The 21,738-nt window shown below is 48.8% G+C and overlaps 3 protein-coding genes across 3 annotated transcripts in view; 2 read left to right on the top strand and 1 right to left on the bottom strand.

Moving 5' to 3' along the window:
- Positions 1-685: 685 nt before the first annotated feature.
- On the top strand, positions 686-11,023 carry LOC135828900 (RING finger and transmembrane domain-containing protein 2-like; the record flags this gene model as incomplete). Its single annotated transcript, XM_065341333.1, is given in 5 exon segments — positions 686-836; positions 3,901-4,047; positions 4,914-4,979; positions 6,783-6,884; positions 10,799-11,023. Coding segments are annotated over 5 exon segments (598 nt in total), but the record flags the coding sequence as incomplete, so codon positions are not given.
- A 775-nt stretch (positions 11,024-11,798) lies between these two features.
- Positions 11,799-15,493, bottom strand: LOC135828899 (bystin-like). The gene is made up of 4 exons (XM_065341332.1): positions 14,734-15,493; positions 13,793-14,035; positions 13,218-13,426; positions 11,799-12,161 (listed from the first exon to the last, which is right to left on the bottom strand). The coding sequence occupies exons 1-4, from the start codon at positions 15,394-15,396 to the stop codon at positions 11,987-11,989; spliced, it is 1,290 nt and encodes a 429-aa protein (XP_065197404.1). The 5' UTR covers positions 15,397-15,493; the 3' UTR covers positions 11,799-11,986.
- A 563-nt stretch (positions 15,494-16,056) lies between these two features.
- Positions 16,057-21,738, top strand: part of LOC135828898 (protein clueless-like) — a 45,205-nt gene continuing 39,523 nt past the window's right edge. The window contains exons 1-6 of the mRNA XM_065341331.1: positions 16,057-16,246; positions 16,365-16,498; positions 19,436-19,607; positions 20,189-20,329; positions 20,853-20,998; positions 21,395-21,467. Coding sequence (XP_065197403.1) covers positions 16,156-16,246; positions 16,365-16,498; positions 19,436-19,607; positions 20,189-20,329; positions 20,853-20,998; positions 21,395-21,467 — 757 coding nt within the window. The 5' untranslated portion in view covers positions 16,057-16,155. The remainder of the gene's footprint in view (positions 16,247-16,364; positions 16,499-19,435; positions 19,608-20,188; positions 20,330-20,852; positions 20,999-21,394; positions 21,468-21,738) is intronic.

Raw genomic sequence — 21,738 nt, 5'->3', positions numbered from 1 at the left:
TGTTGCTGCTGCGGTTACGTTTTCTTACTCTTAGTGCTCCCTTGTGCCATTGTTCCAGCAGATGCTGCAGGTGCCGCTGACCTGCACAGTACGAGTACTTGTAGATTTATGCAGTGCGTGTCTACAGCTGTATTTGAATGTGTGCGTAGTGCACAGTTGTAGTTGTGCCCTAGGCCCTGTGCCTGTGATACGTGATTTGTAGTGCGTGTTAGCTTACACGTGGGAATGCTACGCACTTTCATGTGACCTGTTTTACTTCCTTCTCACTGTACTTCCTTTTATGCATGTGTCGCTGGCATATGCGACACGGGCCGGCCGGGCCGGAGTGTTTATTGGTTTTGGAAGCATGTGCCTTTTTTTGTCCTGTGAGTTGTTCGCATGCGCATGTTGCTGGCCGCGTGGTAATATTTTTGTTTTCTTGTTGTGTTGGACGAGAGCTCTACATTCTACAAATAATTAGTTTGTAGCTGTCGTGATTTTCCTATGTTCCATGGATCTGAAGAATTGTGTTCTCCGGAGTGGAGTAGAACTGAACTGTGATTCGATTGTGTGCGGAAACCCGGTGTTGACGAAAGTGTGTTGACCTGGGCGTTGAGGAAAAGTAACAGCTGCTACTGCTGTTCTTGGTATTGTTCTTGTTTTTGTTGACAGTTCTTGTTCTTGTTCTTGTGTTTGTTATATCTAGTTTCTACCTGCACCCATCACGGCTAAATCATTCGTTGACCAACTCAGTTTGGACGGTGGTCATCAATGATTTTGCTATCAAGTTTGTGGTGATGGCGCTGAAGTGCTGCGTTGCCATGCTTCACACGGCCATCATTCCCTATCGCCGCAAGGTACGGCTCAACACCCTAGAAGATATTAAATAAATAAATAGTTGTTAGCCATGCTGCACCTCCCCTGAACAGGTACAAGTACCCCTGAACGGGTGCAAGTACCCCTGAACAGGTACAAGTACCCCTGAACGGGTACAATTACCCCTGAGCAGGTACAAGCACCCCTGAGCAGGTACAAGTACCCCTGGCTAGTATTGCCATTGGCATCGTGCAAAGTTGTCTCACAATGAAGTCTCATTGCACCATGCTTTTTGGTGTGTGTCCATCTTGAGATATGGGCAAGACCGGTATTGGTGTGAGTCCATCTTGAGATATGGGCTAGACTGGCATCGGTGTGTTTCAATAGATGACTTGCACAAAGATTGTCTGGGTTCGAGACGGGGCAAGTGGACCTTCTGACTCTGCATTTCCCCACCTTTTGAGTTCGTGACTTTCGAAGTTTCGCTTTTTGCCTGACGAACACTGAGCTAGTTTTTTTGGCTAGAGAGTAGAGTTGTTTTGATTCGACTTGTATCGGTCATGCCGAAGCGCTGCTGCGCTCCTGAATGAACTAGCAGACGAGAGATGGAACTGAGGCTCCCATTCCATACGTTCCTTTCCGAGCCGGCCGGGCGGGAGGCAGAAAAATGAGGGAATATTATTAATTTTTAGTATCATTGGTGTAGGCTGCAACAAGCACGTCGTGGTCCTGAAGTGTGACTACTTTCCCGCAGTAGAAGCGAAGTGAAGCACAACGAAAGTTTGTGGACGTCTGAGAAAGAACTCGACTCCCTTTCAATCGGCTGCACTAGCTCCAGAGCGACCCTCTCCTGAGGACAGACTGCGGAGAGGCCAGGAACCTGCCGAGTGACGAGTGGAAGCCTAAACCATGAAAATGAAGGGTGGAAGGACTGAGTATGAGAGCCAGATGGCCTTTAGTAGTACTTCAAGTAGTATCTGAGTTGAAGGAGAGAACAAGTGTGCTGGAGAAACGCTGCGAAGTCCTCAGGCCTGATGTGTACTAGCTACTGTTGAAGTCTCACTTGTTCCGATATGAGCATTTCATCAGCCCTTACTCTGAGCAGCTGTATCTAGACTTGGATCTAGGCCAGAGACATAGCATTGTTAACCTTACTGAAGCCATATGTATCCGATGCCTGGCTCTAGTGAGAAAGCAGTTTGGCGCAGGCTCGCAAACTATGATTGAATCAGGGAGTGGTGGAAAGTCACATTATACCTCTTCATGATTAGCTGGTAATGACGACGATGCGGCTGCGGCTGGGTCTCATGGGAAAGTAACTTGCATACCTGTTTAGTTGCAACGAGGCAACGGTACCCCATGTACTAAAGACATGATTGAACTACATTTCATCTCCTGGGAGAATGTGGAACAAATAATGCCAGAGTGTGTCTGATACACATCACAGTCTGCTGAGTATGTTCATTATTGTGGACGTAACATAACTGCGCTGTGAGGTACCTTCTGCGTTGGACCTACAGTTGAGCCACTAATCTTCTTACAAATTCCGCACAACGGTGAAAGGATTTGTTGGAGCATCATTAAACAGTGCATTCGCCTTCATCATACATTGGCTCCGTTGCCTACAGTAATTCACATCTTGACGGGGCGCGCTGGGACGATACGGAAGGAGCGGCGGGAACCATTGGAGTGCTCATGATGCTGGTTAGCGGAGACGGATGTGAGTGTCAGGAACGGGAACGCAACCGCACTACTGTACAGATCAGGAAGCGATGGAAGAGTTGAATCTGTTCAGCCTTCCATGCCGTGTACAGGGACACAAGCGTAAAAATGGCTACATTTCGAATGTGAACTGGCGATGGCATTGTGTGGCGACGAACACAACTGCAACTGTTCAAATTTCAGCATTTCGAACATTATGCTTCCCACCGAATGGCTCACATGACGGAGTTGGACATTACCAGGCTAGGATTATCATTTGCTGTATTTATGGATAGTCCTTGAGTTTTCAGATGAAGTGCTTTATCTTTTACCTGTCGTTCCTTTAGTGTGGCACAATGTCCATGGCTGCTTTCTTGTCTTCATAACAGACTGGTATAATCAGCATGATTCTGCTTTATTAGGGAAGAAATAAAAATTTCCTTTCGGAAAGGAAGCCCAGAAACGTCAACCCCCATGGACTTTGCTTTATGACTCTCGTCCATCGACGTTAACCGTCGCAATAACTGCTGCATGTATGTTGTGCTGTGCGAACCGTACAAGATTTTAACAGCTCACCCACGCCTTCCCAACAGGCTCCTATATCCCGTACCGATAGCGTTACATTGAATATGAACAAGGCTAGCACAGTTATCCTTCGTTCTTTTGATGGTGGCGGGTAGCATGGAACTTGACGTGTTCTTGGGATCCTCGTGCAACACTTCCTGTTCCCGGATGCCATATTATTGGGTGCATCGAGGTTGCTTCTATGCTCACTGTTGTTTAGTAAGACATTTTTTTATAACTATTTCACCGAAGAATATGGCAAGAGTATTTTGGGTTGGTTTGAACGCCTGGCTTCTCTTCACATAATATACAGTCATGTACTTCCACTAACCCTACAAGTGCACATGACTCATGAGCTGCTGAAGACAGTGACGGTGCACGGCATGTACATGGACATCATGTACATGCCGTGCACCGTTCATTCATGCTGACGAAAAAAGGACAGTACAGTCGTACAGACGGTGTAGGGTGCCCGCAGTGTAGCCTGGGTGCACAGGGTGCACTTGCCCCGTCTCACTCGCGGCTCGGATCTTTGTGCAAGTCATCTATTAGAGATGCTCTGCTGCACCTGCACTCTGCTTTATAGGCCTTACCCAAATTTCCCTTTCAAGGCATCATTGGTGTGTGTGGGGGGAGGGGGTACTTGCACAAGCACACTGTGTAGGTTTTCCTTCACAGATATGGTGCACTGCTGCCCGATGTGTGTGTGTGTGTGTGTGTGTGTGTGTGTGTGTGTGTGTGTGTGTGTGTCTGCGTGTACGTGTGGATGGGTACATTTGTGTGTGTGTGTGTGTGTGCGTGTGTGTGTGCGTGTGCACTCTCTCACCTTCCTGGACACAGGGCAAGTACTACCTGCTGTTGGAGAACTTATCACACTCGTACCGCACTCTCATACCGATACCCGTGTGGGTGTGTTACTTTGCCGACCGGCACACGACCGGCCTTGCCTTCTGCATCGTCAGCATCATCGCCTACGTCATCATTAAGGTGAGAGCGTGTCTGATGCTGCTGCTGCTACTGCTACTGGTGCTGTTGCTGGTGCTGTTGCTCGCCACAAAGTTTTTATTACAACCAGCAAAATGTGAAAACAATGGACAAAGAACTCAACGCATTCAAATGTAACCAGGGCTTGTTGTTATGACAGTGAGTACTACTGCCAATGCAAACGTATGATAAGAGTTACTGCTGATCAGTCCTCAGCCTGCTGCTGCTGCTGCTGCTGCTGCTGCTGCTGCTGCTGCTGCTGCTGTGATACTATTCGTTCAAATGATATTGGTCTGTCTGGGCACTGGGCACTGATGGCTGCAGCGTGACGTTTTCTGGTGTTCTTTGCTCATGTTTAGCGCAGTGATTCAGTTGCTTGTGCTCTGTTCATTCTTTTGAAACTTAACTCGTCAACTCCGTTAACGATCTCTTTACTCTGCTAATTCACGCAAGAGGCACAGCGGAGGTTTACAGAGTTCGTTGCAAATCACAGTTTCTTGCACAATGCAATAATGACAGAAGTTGTTCCTTTTGTGTGTAATAGTGCACTGCTCCACGCTATTGTGGTGAGCCCTCTCTGCTGACGAAAGAAAGCTTTCCTCCTTGTGCTCTGCTCATTCTGTAGAATACAGTGTGATATATTCATCTCCTTGTCTGTCTGTCTCTCTCTCTCTCTCCATCTCTCTCTCTCTCTCTCTCTCTCTCTCTCTCTCTCTCTCTCTCTCTTTCTCTCTCTCTCTTTCTCTCTCTCTCTCTCTCTCTCTCCATCTCTCTCTCTCTCTCTCTCTCTCTCTCTCTCTCTCTCTCTCTCTCTCTCTCTCTCTCTCTCTCTCTCTCTCTCCTGTTTCTGCTGTCTCTCTGGCATGCAGTGTTTGGCACTGATGCGCAAAGCCAGGCGGTTACATGATGCCAGCAAAGTGTTCTTCAAAGATCGGGTAAGATTTGCTCCTGGGTCCTGGAACCCTGGCACGGGAGGTATGTTCCTGGGTCCTAGAATCCTGGCACGGGCGGTATGTTCCTGGGTCCTAGAACCCTGGCACGGGCGGTATGTTCCTGGGTCCTGGAACCCTGGCACGGGCGGTACGTTCCTGGGTCCTAGAACCCTGGCACGGGCTGTATGTCTTCATATGCTGCTGACCTTGCTTATTTACTAGTGTTGAAACGAATATTCGAATAATTTAGAATATTCGTGGGGTGAACGAATAATCGAATAGTCGTAGGAATTATCAGAAATCGAAAAAAAAAAAAAAAAAAGGTCTATGCTCAGTGCTGACCCTGCTGATATTTGCACGGCGTAGATCTGCTCGTAGTATTTCTTCTCACTCTCCTCTCCTCCAAGTTTTAATCTCCTATCGGTATCTAGTATTAATACTTCTGTTCTTTCCATACGAGGGAAACATGGATGCAGTCAATGAGATTTTCGGTCTTTGACCACTTTCGACCAAGACCCTATGCAGAGCTGGATCAGGCGTTGCACACTCTGATCTGGGGGGTTATGTACTCTTGGCGGTGTAGGTTAACCGGTTTTGCACCTCCACATAACAAAATCCGATATTAATCAGCAAAAAAATTAAAAAAACTACTTAGGGGTCGTCCGCAATTATCGAAAGTTTTTTCCAATCCGTAGTAGCTTCAAATTTTTCCTCACCCACCCACCCACCCCCCCAGTCCGTAATAAAATATTATTGATGGACACACAACCCAACACATACATATACATGTAGGGAACAAACTCAATCAGTGCTGGTCCATGAGTCATAGTGACATTATGTCAGAGTCACCAGCGGTTTTGAAAAAGGGCTGCTTCTTCACCGCCTTTCCAAACAACGTCGCCTGTCTGGACATAGTCAATAACAGTCGTCAGCGCCAGCGCTAGACGGAAGGACTTCAAAGGAGTGCATGGAAGACGGTACTCTGGACGAAGGAGACAGTGAAACTCAAAAATAGAAAGTGTCGACTCGCCGTCAAATGCGCCGAACTAACTTTATGATCACCGGCCCAGGAGCAGCCAAGGAAGCGCGCGCGGGGGCGCAGAAACTGCCAGAACTACAAAAATATTTGTAGTAGACAGTTCGCGCGCAGCCGCGCGTGGAAAACAGGGGCTACACGTAGACGTACACGTGGCACGCGCACGTGTCATTTCGGAAGTTTTTCAATCCGTAACTGGCCTTGACCCACCCACCCACTTTCGAAGCTACTACGGATTGGAAAAAACTTTCGATAATTGCGGACGACCCCTTAAAAAGTGCTGAAAAAGTGTTGAAAAATGCCATCATGCTTATGATAGAATATAGATTATTCTTTCGATGGAGGGCGAAATTATTCGATAGATTATTCGTTCGAAGAATCCGTGTTCGGTTTAAACACTATATTATTTACTCCCAACGAACATACTTTAAAATTCTTCCTCCGGAAACAATCACTTTTGTGACTCTTTTTTTTATCCACATTTTTGAAATTATGAAGACCAGTGATACTTTTTAATCCCATAGTGTATGGCAGAGTATGTTGTATCCAGCGTTTCTCTGTACATGGAATGACATGTCAGCAAGCAGCGAAAGTGCTCTTTTTTTTCGCTGAGTCTCGTGAAATGCTTCCGTTGCGACAAATTGCTGCTATCAGGTTGACTTCCTTTGTTTGCACGAAGTGAGCCTAGACCTTGTACTCGGCTTTTCAGGAATAGAAACTGTGTGTGTGTGCGTGTGTGTGTGTTTCTGTGTGTGTATTTGATGCTGTAGCGTTATGGATGCCGTCCGTCGGGTGATGCACTGGCGCAAGCTGGAAGCTCTTGTCCCATCTGCCAAGAAGATCTGAAGGAGCCTACGATGCTGCCTTGTCGCGTGAGTTGCATGCACGCGCGCGCGCGCGCGCGTGTGTGTGTGTGTGTGTGTGTGAATCCCCCGCTAAAAGTAGGCCGGCCAGAAAAAAGCCACTTCGAATAGCTGTGTGTTGTTGACCAGGCTGAATAGTGGCGGTCAGTTCTTCAGCCTTGCAAGCTGTTGAATGGTGCAATCCCAGCACAAGTTGCTATGGCTTCTGCTGTAGCATGGCGCTCATCGCCTCCGGCGATGGGCGTCAAAGGTCATAGGTGTGTGTGTGTGTGTGTGTGTGTGTGTGTGTGTGTGTGTGTGTGTGTGTGTGTATGTATGCCGGAGTATGTGGTGTGGTGTGTGTGTTGAAAAAAAGAATGAAAAAAATGGAAAAATGAAAAATAGGGATTCACTGGCCAGAAAAAGTCACTTCAATCAGCTGTGTGGTGGATACCAGGCTAAAATTAGAGGCGGTCAATTCATCAGCCTTGCAAGCTGTGGAATGGTGTAATCCCTGCACAAGTTGCTATGTCTAACATAGCTGTTCGCTATCATCGCTACCGCGATGGGCATGTCTGAGTCTGAGTGTGTGTGTGTGTGTGTGTGTGTGTGTGTGTGTGTGTGTGTGTGTGTGTGTGTGTGTGTGTGTGTGTGTACGACTGAAATCGTGTCACGTCACCCATGAAGACACCTGGCAGCCTATCAAGTCGGCGATTGTAGATGCTGCCGAAGCTTCCATCCCTGCACGGAAATCTCGACGTCAGCCTGACTGGTTTGCAGACAGCGCAACAATCCTTGAACCCAAGCTGCAACATCGAAACCGTGCCTATGCCCAGTGGCTTCAGTCTGCTGATCCCGCTGACCTTTCAGCTTTCCGCAAGGCCCGTAGTGCAGCGCGTACTGCAGTTCGAACGGCAAAGCGTGTCTGGTTGCAGAGAAAGGCGGATATGGCACAGTCTGGCAAGTTCAGTGGGGAGCGCGTCTGGTCAGCCATCCGGGACATCCAGCGCTGCTACAATGGTATGAAACCTGTGGCCTCTCATTCCATTCGCAAATCTGATGGAACCCTGTGTGTGTCAGCGGAGGAAGAGCGTGTTTGCTGGCAGCAACATTTCACCCGTGTTCTCAATGTCATTAGTGTGTTCGATGTCTCTGTCTTCCAGCAGTTGTCCTGCCGGGAAGTTGACGACAGCCTGGCATGCCCTCCAACGGCTGTGGATATTGAGTGCGCTCTCCATCATCTGGCCAACGGCAAGTCGGCTGGTTCGTCTCTCATCGTTGCGGAGCTGTTGAAGCACGGCTTTACTGTTCTTCGGCCACACCTGGATGCACTCTTCTCCACACGCTGGTCAGCGTCATCTGTGCCTCAGGAGTGGAAAGATGCTGTGCTCGTCCCTATTCCAAAAAAAGGTGACTTGAGCAAGTGTGACAACTGGAGGGGAATAGCCTTATTGGACGTCGTCGGGAAGCTTCTCGCACGTGTTATTCAGGACCGGCTGCAACCTCTTGCTGAGGCACATCTCCCTGAAAGCCAATGTGGTTTTCGGCGCGGGCGATCCTGCACAGATGCCATCTTTTGCGTGCGACAGGTAGTCGAGAAGGCATTCGAGCACCGCTGTAAGGCCTTTCTCGTTTTCATCGATCTCCGCAAGGCGTACGACTCGGTACCGCGCGCTGCACTGTTGCTGGCCCTTGAGGTGTATGGTGTGCCTGGGTCACTCATCCAGCTGATTGACGGCTTCCATTCAGGCATGCAGGCTGCTGTTCGGGTTGATGGTGATGTGTCTGGGAACATCTCGGTTGAGAATGGTTTGCGGCAAGGGTGCGTTATGGCCCCACTGTTGTTTAATCTGTACTTTGGTCTTGTGCTGGAAGCATGGCGTTCAGCTATAGCAGCAGCTGGTGTTAATGGTGTGTCCCTGATATCTTCAATCCATGGAAGTGGCAATCTATTTCCCAAGCGAACCCGTCAAACTGGCACGACATCGGTCAACGACCTGGAGTTTGCAGATGATGCAGCACTACTTGCACCATCCCGTGAGTCAGCTCAACTGGCTTTGGAGCTGTTCAGCAACGTTGCTTCTTCCTTCGGCTTGACTCTGAGTACAGCGAAGACCAAGTTCATGGCCGTTGGTGCAAATTTATCATGTGCTGACCGCCTTCCGCTCTTTGTTGGTCCGGAGGAGATCGAAAGTGTCAAATCCTTTGTGTATCTTGGCTCTGTGATAACTGCTGACACCCGCTCATCTGCAGATGTGGCCAGAAGACTCGGTAAGGCAGCGGCAGCTTTCGACCTTATGCGCCGTGTCTTTCTTGACCGAAACCTTTCCATCGCCACCAAGCGCCATCTTTACGATGTTTGCGTTCTGTCCACATTGCTCTATGCCTGTGAGTGCTGGACTCCGCTGAAGAGAGACATGGTTGCCATCAACAACTTCCACCACCGCTCCCTCAGGTTCATTCTGGGTGTATCCCGGCTCGATCAACAGCTGCAGCATGTCAACAACCAGGAGCTGCGAAGACGCTGGGGTGATATGGCACTGCCATCTGATACCGTCAGACACCGCCGTCTGCAGTGGCTTGGGCATGTCGCCAGAATGCCAGATAACCGGCTTCCGAAGCTGATACTGTTTAGCTTCTTCTCAGATCCACGCCCAGCCTGTGGGCCACGACTGCGATGGAAAGACCTCGTCGCACGTGATCTTCGTTTCGGTGGCATAGTGAATTGGCTCACTTTGGCTCAGGATCGCCCAGCATGGCGCGAGGCAATTGCAAAGACTCCGGATGATCTCGTGGAGTGTAACAACAACAAAGTCACCTGCAAGGTTTGCAACCGATCATTCACTGCTCGTGGGATTCACCGTCACAAGTGCTCAGCTGTACGGTCCTTACCTGTTGCCCAGCAGCCTGGGGCCCGTCACTGTGGAGTTTGTGACCGCTGGTTTCAAAGCGCTGGCGGTTTTGCAGTTCATCGTTGTGTGGAGCGTCAGACATCGGACGAAATACCAGCTGTTTCAACGAGATGCAGCCTGAATTTGGACTGCTGCCAGCACCATTGCTCGATCTGTGATCGCTGCATGAAGAGTCAGGCTGGTTTTAACCGCCATAATTGTACTCGAGGCAAACGACTGCGAAAGGACCAGAGGACTAATCTGCCCATTCAATGCAGCATATGTAACGAACGATTCTCCCGCCCGCAGGACCTCACCCGCCACCGAAGACAGAAACACTAGCTATGTGTAGAACGGTCCCCTTTCACCTCGATTATACTCCTTGTTTCTTTTCTTTTTTCTCGCTGTTGTCTCCCGCTTCTGGGAGCGACGTGGCCATTTTGTGGCAGTTGTACATAGTAGTAGTAGTGTGTGTCAATGGTACATGGTGCACTGTACTAACCTAATATATAATGCATGCATGCCCGGAGCTAGTTCCGGAGGGTTGGTACGGCCCCAAGCCGCCCACAGGCACAGGGCCAATCATTACACCATGCCCAGTTCCAGTATCACAGGAGAATTCACCTCTAGCTCCATACATCATGTCTCGGTTTGAGCTACACTGTCGGCTGGCAACCGACATCTGGGTAGCATAGTCTCTTAGTCTATCTGTATGGGTGGGTTCCGCATGCCCAAATAAAGCACGACATTTTTCACACGCATTAATTTTGTGGATTTACTGTAAATCAGCATATTTTGGCCGATCTCGAAATGAAACTTTTGGCCGTCATTTACATGTAACTTTGGCCGATTGGGGTTTTCAAAAAGCCATCATTCAGTAGTTGTTGCTTTCACATGCAGCTATGGCTCTTCCATCATTTGCCTCTATGACAAACTTTGGCCTGGGATTTACTTTGGCCGGTTGGCACCAAGCGGTGAAATCAGCGAATATAGTGAATTGTGTCACTGGTATTCATGCTCTTGTCGCGGCGCGTGTGTTCGTGTTTCTTGCAGCACATCTTCTGTGATGATTGTGTGTCCATGTGGTTTGACCGGGAGCGCACCTGTCCGCTTTGCCGAGCGCTGGTTGCTGACGATCCTCAGTGGAGAGATGGCGCTACGTCGATTTCTGTACATATCTTCTGAGAGCCGTTTATGCCGATCACGTCCATGAGACCCATTTTGAGCCAGTATTCACCTTTCATTGCCTTTTTATTGACATTTAACCAGATTCCGTGACAGCGTTGTGATATGCCAGATTGTGTGCTGTGGTGTCTTGATGGCCCTGAGCAGCAGTAACACTTAGTGGACATGCCTCATGTGTGTGTGTGTCTCTGTGTTTGTAGCCACGGCAAGAGCGGCGCCGCAACATCAGTGTGCATGCTTCCCTAGGCTAGCAGCTTTTCTTTGTTTGTCTTGTAAAGAAATACTTACAGTACATGGCCATGGACCAACATTGATCCCAATACGGCTGGGGAAAAGAAACGAAGACAGGACGCGTACTCTTCCGAAAATCTAAATATTGTTTGTGTCGACACTGGCCTCTGTTGCCTGCTGAATTTCACCGACTGGTTTCACAGTTTCATTCATGTAGAAGCCAATGTCAAGGCTAGGCTTATATTGTATAGCAGGACATTTTCGGTATTCCGCGAGGTCGAATGCAGTGAGTAGTAGGTATGTTACTACTCCCTGAAAGGAAGTTTTTTCTTCCTTTTGTATTTGTGGTACGAAGTTTTTTCTTGGCTTTTGGCTTTTCGATTGGTTGATTCTTGAGCTTTCTCCAGTCATCTCCCCGGCCCCGCTATTTTCCCTCAGGACCAAAGTCAGAAATTGATAAAAAAAAATGGTGATTCTGCCTGCCGACAGAATGCACGGAATGACTGCGCGCAGGTGTAAATCACTCTCAGCTTCTATCTCGTACCGTGGCGTACACGTGACCTACCCAAATCGACGGCACGGCACTCATGGTACCGTAGTGGGAATCGGCCCTAAGCCAGGTGTGTACACCAGGGAGTCGTGTAGACCTTAGGCCCTCATCAATGACCGTTACTCAGGTATAGCAGTATTGAAGTTAGAACTCATCAGCAAAGAGAGAGAGAGACAGAGCAACTCAGCAATGTTAGTATTGAATGAGCGAGTGGTAAAAAAATACCACTCCCTGATCAACAAAGGGCGCAGACGCGCAGTGGACTGGACTCGAGCTTAGGCGACGAGCTCCCGACGAATCTCCGGCGTGATGCCCGGGTGAGAGTGCTTCTGGAGCAGCTGATACAGCAGAGACTTCTGCTCGTCGCTGATGTCCTTCTTGTAGCGCGCTACGAACGTGAGCAGTGCCTGGTGCCACAGGACGGGCAGTTCGCGCCTGTCGTGCTCAAACCTACGCACAAACACACACACGTACACGCCAGCATGAATGCACAAGAGAACAGATGATTAGACGCAGGTCACGCCTAGGGATGAGAGCCGGAGTACTTACATATCCTATCCAGAGTACAACAATGTCATGCTAGCACTCAAAACACCCCTCCCCCCCCCCCCCAAGACATCTGAGATGTGGCCACCGTCAAGGTCCATGCAGAGGTAAGCATCGTGCAGCACCTTCAGAACAGCCTGGGTGACGCAAAATGGTACGTACAATACCGTATGTGATTGTATACCGTATTTTTCCGGTTGTAAGTCGACCTTTTACGACTTAAAATAGAAGGAGAAAGGGTGGGGGTCGACTTACAACCGGGATTCGACTTATAACCGGGAACTATCAGTATCTTACAAAACAAGACCTGCACTGCATGTACGAGTGCACCATGTTTACACATTTTTGCCAGTTTATTGGCCTTTTTCAAGGATTGGGACGTTATATCCTCCAATAAGGAATGTTTACATGATTTGTTGAGGTGTTAGTAGCAGGAGGTGGTTAGTAGTGCTTCTTTGGGTGAAAACTTTAAAACGCAGAATTGAGACCTCCAGATAGGGGGGTCGACTAATAACCGGGGTCGACTTACAACCGGTAAAATACGGTATGTACTATAATTATGGCATGCACGCACGCATGCACATGAAGACCACACAACTCCTGCAATATACGCAGCGTGTGTGTGCATGTGTGTGTGTGTGAATGTTCGACACCCACGCAGGCATTACAAATTCGCACCGGCACACATACGTGTGAGGTGGCGACAAGTGCCGACCATGCCCGGATGCCTGAAAACATATGCAAGACGGGCACTGCTACACCATCAGAACTCTATAACACATACATGCCAACCTGGAGGCTTGAGCTCCCTGGACAACGAGGTTTCAATTTCAAAAGTTCCATCTCAATCCCTGGACTTTCGCAGGACCTCCCTGGACCCAGGGACAAACACCCTATTCCCTGGACTGTCCCGGGAAACCCTGGACGGTTGGCATGTATGATAACACAAAGACCACTTACCGCATAAAGTGCTGCACAAGGCCATCGACGACGACATACGGCAGGGCGTACTTCTTGTCCAGGAGGATGCGCAGGAAGATGCTGCAGGCACCGGAGTAGGGCAACTCGGCGATCTTGAGCATTGCGGCGCTGGATTGTAGGATTGGTATGGAGGCCGAAGCGACAACGCTGCCGATGATCAATGCCTCCCGCAATGAGCACGTCCCGCTCTGCACACAGACACGGAGATTGCACCCAACCACCGCAACATTCACATACACAGGAATATGATCGCACAAAGTCAGTCAACATCATGCCCGACGGCTGAGGCATACGGGGCAGGGGAGAGATAGATAGATAAATAGATAGAGAGAGGCACACACACACACACACACGCGCACACACACACACACACACACACACAGTCACGCGTGGATAGAAAAGCTGCACATACCCAGGTACGATCTGAGGAGAAACTTTACAACTGTCCAAAGTTCACCAGCATGCACTAGAACACTAAGTTCACCAGCATGCACTAGAACACTAAGTTCACCAGCATGCACTAGACCACTAAGGCAACAGTCAACTCTACATACCTCACAGAGAGGCAAAACGATTCCTTTGAAGAATGCTGCTGACTTGAATGTTGCTTTCTTCACGGCCATGTACAGGTGGAAGTTGAGTCTGCGATACTCAGCGATGTCGTCACGAAGACGCGGGTACAGAATCAGGCTGTAGAATTCTTTAGCTTGTGCCGCGGAGAGGTTGGAGGAGAAGATGCGAGTGGCCTGGTACATGGCGGCTGCCGACCATGAGTCCGGGTTTGTGATGAACAGAAGCTGAATGATAATGACACAAGCATGATTCGGCGACGAGCACCACACACACGGGCACACACACGGAGCATTTTTCATGGCTTCAATACAGCAGGAATACTTTTTTTTCATCATGTACTATACATTGCATGTCAGTGAGAAGGAAAAACAACTTGGTGACATGCATGGCATTGTGATATCGGGAAGCGTCTGTAAGGTGGTGGTGATATGAAGGTGAACAATTCAAGATCCTCACTGTAGAAAGCCCCGCAGCTCAAATTAACAAACTGGGCACTTTCATGGAGATACGACACGCCTGCATGTGTGTCTACAGTGCTGCACAAGGATACACAGATTACTCGAGTAAGCGGTGGAGAGCACCCGCCAATGCTGACTGGCACATGTGTGTGTGCTACTGTCGTGGACATGGAAATCCAGTCGTAGGTCAAGCGGCCCCTGGACGCCGGCCATGCAGCCGTGAGTGTACACACGGTACACACATGCAATGTTCTGTAGTTCTGTACGCAGTGAGGGCGCAGGCCCCCGTCATTCGACCGGATTTCCATGTCCACAACAGTACAATAGCTCCAATCATGGCTAATGCCACTACTCGATCGCCACGTTTTAAAGCATCCAGCAGTACTGTAGGTCTGTACCCAATGAATCCAGTTTCTCCATTTCCCCGAACACCACTGTACCCGTATGTTCCCGTGGTTACTGACCTCTTCCCAATTCTCCATACTCGGCACCATCTTGAACGCCTTGGGCAGGCTGCCGCTGCGGTATTTCGCCAGGATCTCGCCTACGGTTCCAAAGAGCTGCTCCATCTCCGGTGACACACCAGCCACAGGCTGTGTTCGGGATGCCTCCGTCATCACCTCCGACCTCATGGTGGCAATCTCTGTTTTCTTTTCCTCCAGCTTGCTGCTGATAATGTCCGCCAGCGTTCTCCTGGCCTCGGGCTGAGGGTTTAAAAACTGAGAGAAGGCTCGCTCCTCCGCTTCACTGACAGGCACATGGTCATAGAATTCGTCCTTGGCGGACAGCAGGAACTCTGCCTCATTCTCTGATTCATCCTCATCACTCTTGTCACCACCCAGTGAAAGAGATGGGGCTTTGGCCCCAGCAGCAGCAGCAGCAGCTCCTCTCCCACCTTTGCTCTTTTTCTGCGACTTCTTCGGCGCACGGCCAAACTCAGCTTCCAGTTCGTCCTGCTGCTTTCGTGCCTCACTCAAGATGCGTGCTGTTTGCTCAGCGCTGACAAATTCCTCGTCATCATCGCGACGCGATCGCTCTTTCTCCTTCCGCTTGCTGGGACGAACGCTGGCGTCGTAGACGATCTGCTCATGCAGAGCTCTGTGCCGTCTGACTTTGTCCTTGCCCATTGCTACGATCACTAGTAAATACAAGAAAAACCCAGGCGATCTGTTTCCTTGCTGCCAAGGCAAAGCACAATATCCAACTCTACGAGAGCTTGCACAATTTTTTTGTCAAAATCGACTGTTGTTTGATTTTTGCAATGATGTTTTTTCGCCTACGCGTAGACCTACGTAACGACTGGTACATGGTGGTTACGTCGTTCGTTCTCATCTGACTCCATATTCACCATGGCAACTGACCTTTGCAAAACCTTTTTTCAAGGATCAGGACAAGGATCCTTGACTTGCGCTTGTAGTTTTGCTGCATGCGCGCAGCTTGATCCATGATCGGTCCAGCTTTGCTAGACATGCAGCGCAGGCGCTAGGCGCTCGCGCTAGCGCTAGGCACGTGCTCCGATCAGAATCTTATGTTGCGTAACAATCCACGACTTGTGTAATCCAAGAGCGAGTGTCCCAGAAAACCGTCAGAAAACCGTCAGAAATCCGTCATTCCTTGACCTAAACCTAAGTGTTTCCTTATAAATACTGAGGTTTGCGGCTGTTTGGAGGGAAATATAGTCTGAAACCCATAATCCCTTGGGACAAGCAAGAAAGTTTGACCTGATTTTACCACATCGGCACGTGCTAACACCAAGCGGATCGCACAGCACATGGAGAATCGTTTTGTGCAACATGAATGATTTTGGTGCCTGGTGGATCGAATGATTGCTTCTGAAAAGCTTCAGGTTTGTAGTTGGCCTTCATGGCAGAATTTCTTGTTCTATAATGGAGAGCGAAGGGAAAGATGAAACTCCGGGGCAGTCGCATCCCGACGTAGAAGTGGCGAGCAGCTCGGAGAAACCTACTGAAGAAGCTGGTGAGTTGTTTTACACTTGTTCAGTCCAAGACCATGTGGAGTCCCCCTCAAGACCCCCTTACTGTGCATATTATGTACAACATGTGGATTCGACCCTGTTTGCTGTGTACGTGCACAGCTTCGAGTTCCAGTGACGCGAAGGCCAGTGATGCAGCCCAGGTACCTTCGGAACCAGCCTTATCGCATGGCTCTAGGAAATTCTTCCGCGTGAAAATTGTCGGCCCAGGCTCCAACGATATTGTCGAGCATGAGGTATGTTTCATGACACTGTACAGTACACAGTACGCACACGAGTTCTTCATTCAATAGCCCATTTCAGCTACATGTACATAATTATAAAAGTTATGATGGCGACCCTGCATTGCCTGCGGACAGCAGTGTTGACACGTGTATACCAGTCTTGTGTGTACAAGACCACTACAAGTTCTCCAGAAACTCCCTCTTGTCTCTATAATTTATTTCTACTTCATTTGTATTGTATTGTATTGTATTTTATTATTTTACTTGGGCATTCCCAACAGACCCTAAAGTCTTCTTACAGGGTGCCCAAGATGAATGAAATTGTTAGGTTCCTGGCGAAATGAATTCATTTCTACTTTTATGTTCTGTCGACTACATGTCATCTTCCTAAAAGTAGTTATTCGATCGCGATGACGGATTCAATGTAGTGGAGATTCGCATTTGTTGATGCGCAGTGTTTGGAACTCTATTTTACATGGTGCGTGGTGAAACTATCTCAGTCGTTGTAGTCACATGATGCCCAGCGAAATGATCCATGTCGCCATGTTCACATGATGCCCGGCGAAATGGTCCTAGTCGCCATGGTCACACAATGCCTGAAATTTTATTTGGCCGAAATGTGTTTTAGCCCTGGGAGGCTGAAATTTTTCCGTGCCGAAAATTTGTAGACTTGTACCCGGCGGAATGATCCCGGTCGCCATGATCACACAATATCCGGCGAAATGATCCCAGTCGCCATGGTCACACAACACCTGGCGGAATGATCCCAGTCGCCGTGGTCGCACGACACCTGGCGGAATGATCCCAGTCGCCATGGTCACACGGCACCTGGCGGAGTGATCCCAGTCGCCATGGTCACATGATGCCCGGCGGAATGATCCTAGCCGTCGTTTGAGAGGTTCTGCAAAACGAAAATGCGCGCAATGCGTTCACCGCGTACGTGCACTTGGGGTGCGTGCAAACCACGAAATGTCCAGAACACAAAGTTCGTGCGAAATTGCACACATTTTCATAAGGCCCGTCTCGAATCTTCGTGAGCATTTTCGTTTTGCAGAACCTCTCTGTTATCGCATGGTGCACTACACATACATGTACTTTACTCCAGTGGACACATCATTTCTGGCCATGCAGGTTTGCGAATTCCGATTTCAATTCACCAGGTTTTGAAGCTGGCTATTACCGCCTCCCAAGCCTCGAGCAGTTCAAGCAGTTGATTTTCTTTTGCAATACAATACACTTCAGGGGCGCCGGACACGCTATACAATACACTTCAGGGGCGCTGGACACGCTATGGTCACTACGGTATTGACCGTACCACTTTTTGCCCCGGGTACGCCGTGAATCAATCAAAAGCACTGATTTGGACTCTAAATTTTGAAAAATGTTCAGCGGAGCCACCCCTCCCAACAAGTAAAAAAAAAACTGCGCCTGAGATGGCTCACCGTGCCACCCTAGATTACCTTCCGCCGCTCCTGTACTTGTTTGCCATCGTTTGTGTGCCAAATACACAGCCGTGTCCCGCAAGGGAACACCTTGTGATGTGCACTTGGGGGACATACTTTAAAATCCTCTTTTAGAAAGAGTCCGAGAATCTGCGAAGAGTTTGAGATGCGTTCTTGTAAGTTGTATCTTCTCGACGTTTTATGAGATTCTCCACAGCTCTCCAAATTCCGACGAATCTACACCATTCTGGAGACCACTGTAGAACGACTAATTTTTGCTGGTAAACTTTTTAGCTTTTTCTGAATCTGGACGAATCCGTGATGAAATATTACTAGCGATACGAGTTTCAGAGTTAAAAAAAGAAAAGAAAAGGTGACCAGTATTAAATTTTTTAAGTTTCATGAAAAATTTCAATTGGCGCGGCAAAACTTCAGAGAAAATACTTGTTTCTCTAAAATATCACCGGCGCTAAAATAGCCGTTTTACAGTACCGCGAAATGCATGTGTTTCCTGGGACAGCCTAAAAGACCATGTACGGGATCATATCTCACGTCTCTCACGGCCGCGGCCCACTCAGCATTTGCCAATTGAGAGATTATCGAAATTCGTCTTTTTGTTCTTTCGTTTCTTCGTCTTCGAAGAGAAATTCCTCCAAGAACCAGCAGATGACAGGCGCGTACAATTGAGTATGGTATGAACATACACGTAAATTGGTTTGAGTAGTAAAGCTTTTAGTTATCGGACCCGAAACGATGTGGGAGATTCGGATATCGAAGCGTCTTGTGTCATGTTTTTTCTGAAACGATTCAGCAGAGGCTTTCTGCACGCTTGCACGGAAACTGTACGGGTTGTTAAAATACAAATCCGCTTCAGTCCACTTGCGAGGTTGGCACGAATGCGAAGAACTTCAGGCGTTTGCTTGCAGATGGGAACGGTAGCTACTACGGCCCGGCCCGGCCCTGTGTGACAGGTCCATGCAGCTAGCTGTGTGAGCTCTCTGACCCGCGCAGGGCAGGTCCATGCAGCTAACTGTGTGAGTTCTCTGACCCGGGCAGGGCAGGTCCATGCAGCTAGCTGTGTGAGCTCTCTGACCAGGGAGCTTGCACCGTAGCCGGCACTGACCGCTTCAAAACGCTTCACCCGTCGACACAAATAGCCAGTGCACGAGCGTTAACACTCCGCCAAGCAATCTTGTTTTTCAACATCTTTGTTGCATCTGTATTTGTGTACATTTGAATGTCTTGTAGCGTGCACATACTGTATGTATGCATGCCGTATGCTGTAAATTGGCAGCCAGCGATTTTCTTCCGGATGGCGAGGGATCCGGATAAAAGAGGACCGGATAAGCGAGGTCTGACTGTATTTTCATTAGGACAAGATGATGATGTCTATTATACAGTCGTGTGAGAGCATTGTTCTGGAACATTATCTGCATGTGTGCGACCCTATATCTAACTATGGCATTGTGCACATGTGTTCTTTTGTCACTCCTCCCTTTTTCTGTAGATCGAAAGTGGTGTTCGTGGAGTTGAGGTCTTAGAGCTGGTCAGCAATAGCGCTGATCTTGTTACTCGGCCACGCGTGGGTCTCTACATCGACGGTGTCTCTCAGTCCACGCTGGCTGACATCACGCTGTCGTTCAAGCCCAATGAAACCACCACCATTGAAGTGCGACCAGGTGCGTTGATGATGGACGTATGCAGTGTGTGCGTAGTGTAACAGGTCTCTTTGGAAAGTCCATCCATCTCTTAGGGTTCCTAGGTAGGCTAGGGATAGCTCATAGACTGACTGTTGAATGGTCAGGCGAGTCATCTTTCCAAGTTCTGTCTGGTCCTCTCTCCCCTGTAGTCGGGGACCACGTGATGACCAGCTTCTGGTAGTGAGCAAGTGCTTGTCTGTGTGTGTGTGGGGGGGGGGGGGGGGGGTGTGTGTGTGTATGCGTGCATGTGTGGGCGTCCATGCATGTGTATGTGTGCTTATGTGCTTGTGTTTTCATGTGTGCCATCATCCGCATCTCCTTGCATGTGTGTGTGTGGTGTGTGTGTGTGTGTGTGTGTGTGTGTGTGTGTGTGTGTGTGTGTGTGTGTGTGTGTGTGCGTGTGTGTGTGTGTGTGTATATACTGACTCAATCTGGGGACAGAACTGTTTTTTCCTTGTGGAGTCATCAGCGCAGCACAGAGAAAATGAGGCCGAACCTGATAGCAATGAAAAATATAATTTCCTATTTGTGTATACTGTACATGATGTGTTTGCTTTCAGAGCCCTACTCGTACCTGGACGTAGTCAACCATGTGCGTCAGTGCGTTGAAATCATGTTGCCCGATGTGTCACACAATGCCATTCGCGGTGCCGGCATCCTCAAGTCCGTGCTACGCCTGCCTGTTGGAGTGACTCTGGAAGGTAGGCATGGAAATGCCGGTCATGTGACTTGCTGTCAGGTGACTTTGTCTGCATTGCAGCCTTTTTGCAGGTACTTCCAATACCATTCATGAACGGGCCATCCTGCATTATCGATAATTTTCACAGCACGAACAGTTTAGTTTCACCCCCTCCCGCCGAACGGAAATTATATTGACATGACAGCTAGAATGGATTGATGTTTCAGCGATCCATATTTTTCAGACCGAAACTCTCCTCGACCCACCCACCCATAAACAAAAATTTTCGTTTCGTGTAAGAGATCAATAAGTGTGGACTAAGGCAGCACAAGAGTAGCCTAGTACGAGCACTAGAGGTAAAGTACGAAAATTAGTCATGGATGATGTGCGTGCGTGTGTGGGCGCGTGTGTGTGGATGCGCATGCGCGAATGTGTGTGTGCGTGTGTGTGTGTGTGTGTGTGCGTGTGTGTGTGTGTGCTTGTGCTTGTGCTTGTGCTCACTTTGTTCATTTCCTTTGGTTGTGTGTGTGTATGTGTCCCTACAGATCATGCATTGCAAGGCATCATAACCGGCAAAGACATGCTGGGAACACGTCCGGATGGCGACCTGCTGCAAAGCCCCATGTTCACCAACCCTCTGGACCAGTGGACGCCCAACCTCACCATGCTAGAAGATATTTACAAGAAATACGTACGTGCAGTGTGTGTGTGTGCGTGTGTGTGTGTGTGTGTGTGTGTGTGTGTGTGTGCCTGCGTGTCTGTGTTTGCACACTGGCCTGCACTGTCAAGTGCAGTATGGTGATAGTTATCACTGGGAACTGTAGGGTTTGCTCAGTACTATCATCTGGGTTAATGTGCAGTCTGCTCAGTTGGACAAAATCACCCAGGCTGGACTGGAGAGACTTTGAGTCTCTGTGTTCTTACGTTGTTAGTTCTAAAGGTTGAGTCTCCGTGTTCCGACCTTAGTTTTAAAGGTTGTTCATCATCTGTTCTTCATTTCCTGCAATCGTACATGTTACCTGGAGACATTGGGCACCTTTTCAATGAGACTCTCTCTCCCTCTCCCTCTCTCCACTTGATCTCACAGGATGTTCCAAGCTCTGTACAAGACCTCTCGCTCAGCAAGTGGAACCCGCCAACAATGCGTGCCAAGATGCAAGGTATGCCTGCCATCTTGCCGGTGTTGTTTGTCCACACCCGGCTTTCGGGAATGTGGGTCGTTCTGAGGCGCGTAGCTCGTCCCCCTTTTAAGGGGTGCACAGGCGCATATGTGTAGGATGGCCAGTGCATGGTATTCATACTGTAAAACGGAAAGTTTAACGTTTTTTTGTAATTTTGGCATGATAAACGTGCAGAAAGTTTAACGATGTTTGTACTACGGAAAGAACCTGCATCGATGTATGCGCATCTTTCCACAGACATCTCAAACCG

The sequence above is a fragment of the Sycon ciliatum genome, chromosome 12 (assembly GCF_964019385.1).
Source record: "Sycon ciliatum chromosome 12, ocSycCili1.1, whole genome shotgun sequence".
NCBI lineage: Eukaryota > Metazoa > Porifera > Calcarea > Leucosolenida > Sycettidae > Sycon > Sycon ciliatum.
Note: the sequence above shows the minus strand (reverse complement) of the source record. Positions and strands in the feature narration are given on the sequence as shown.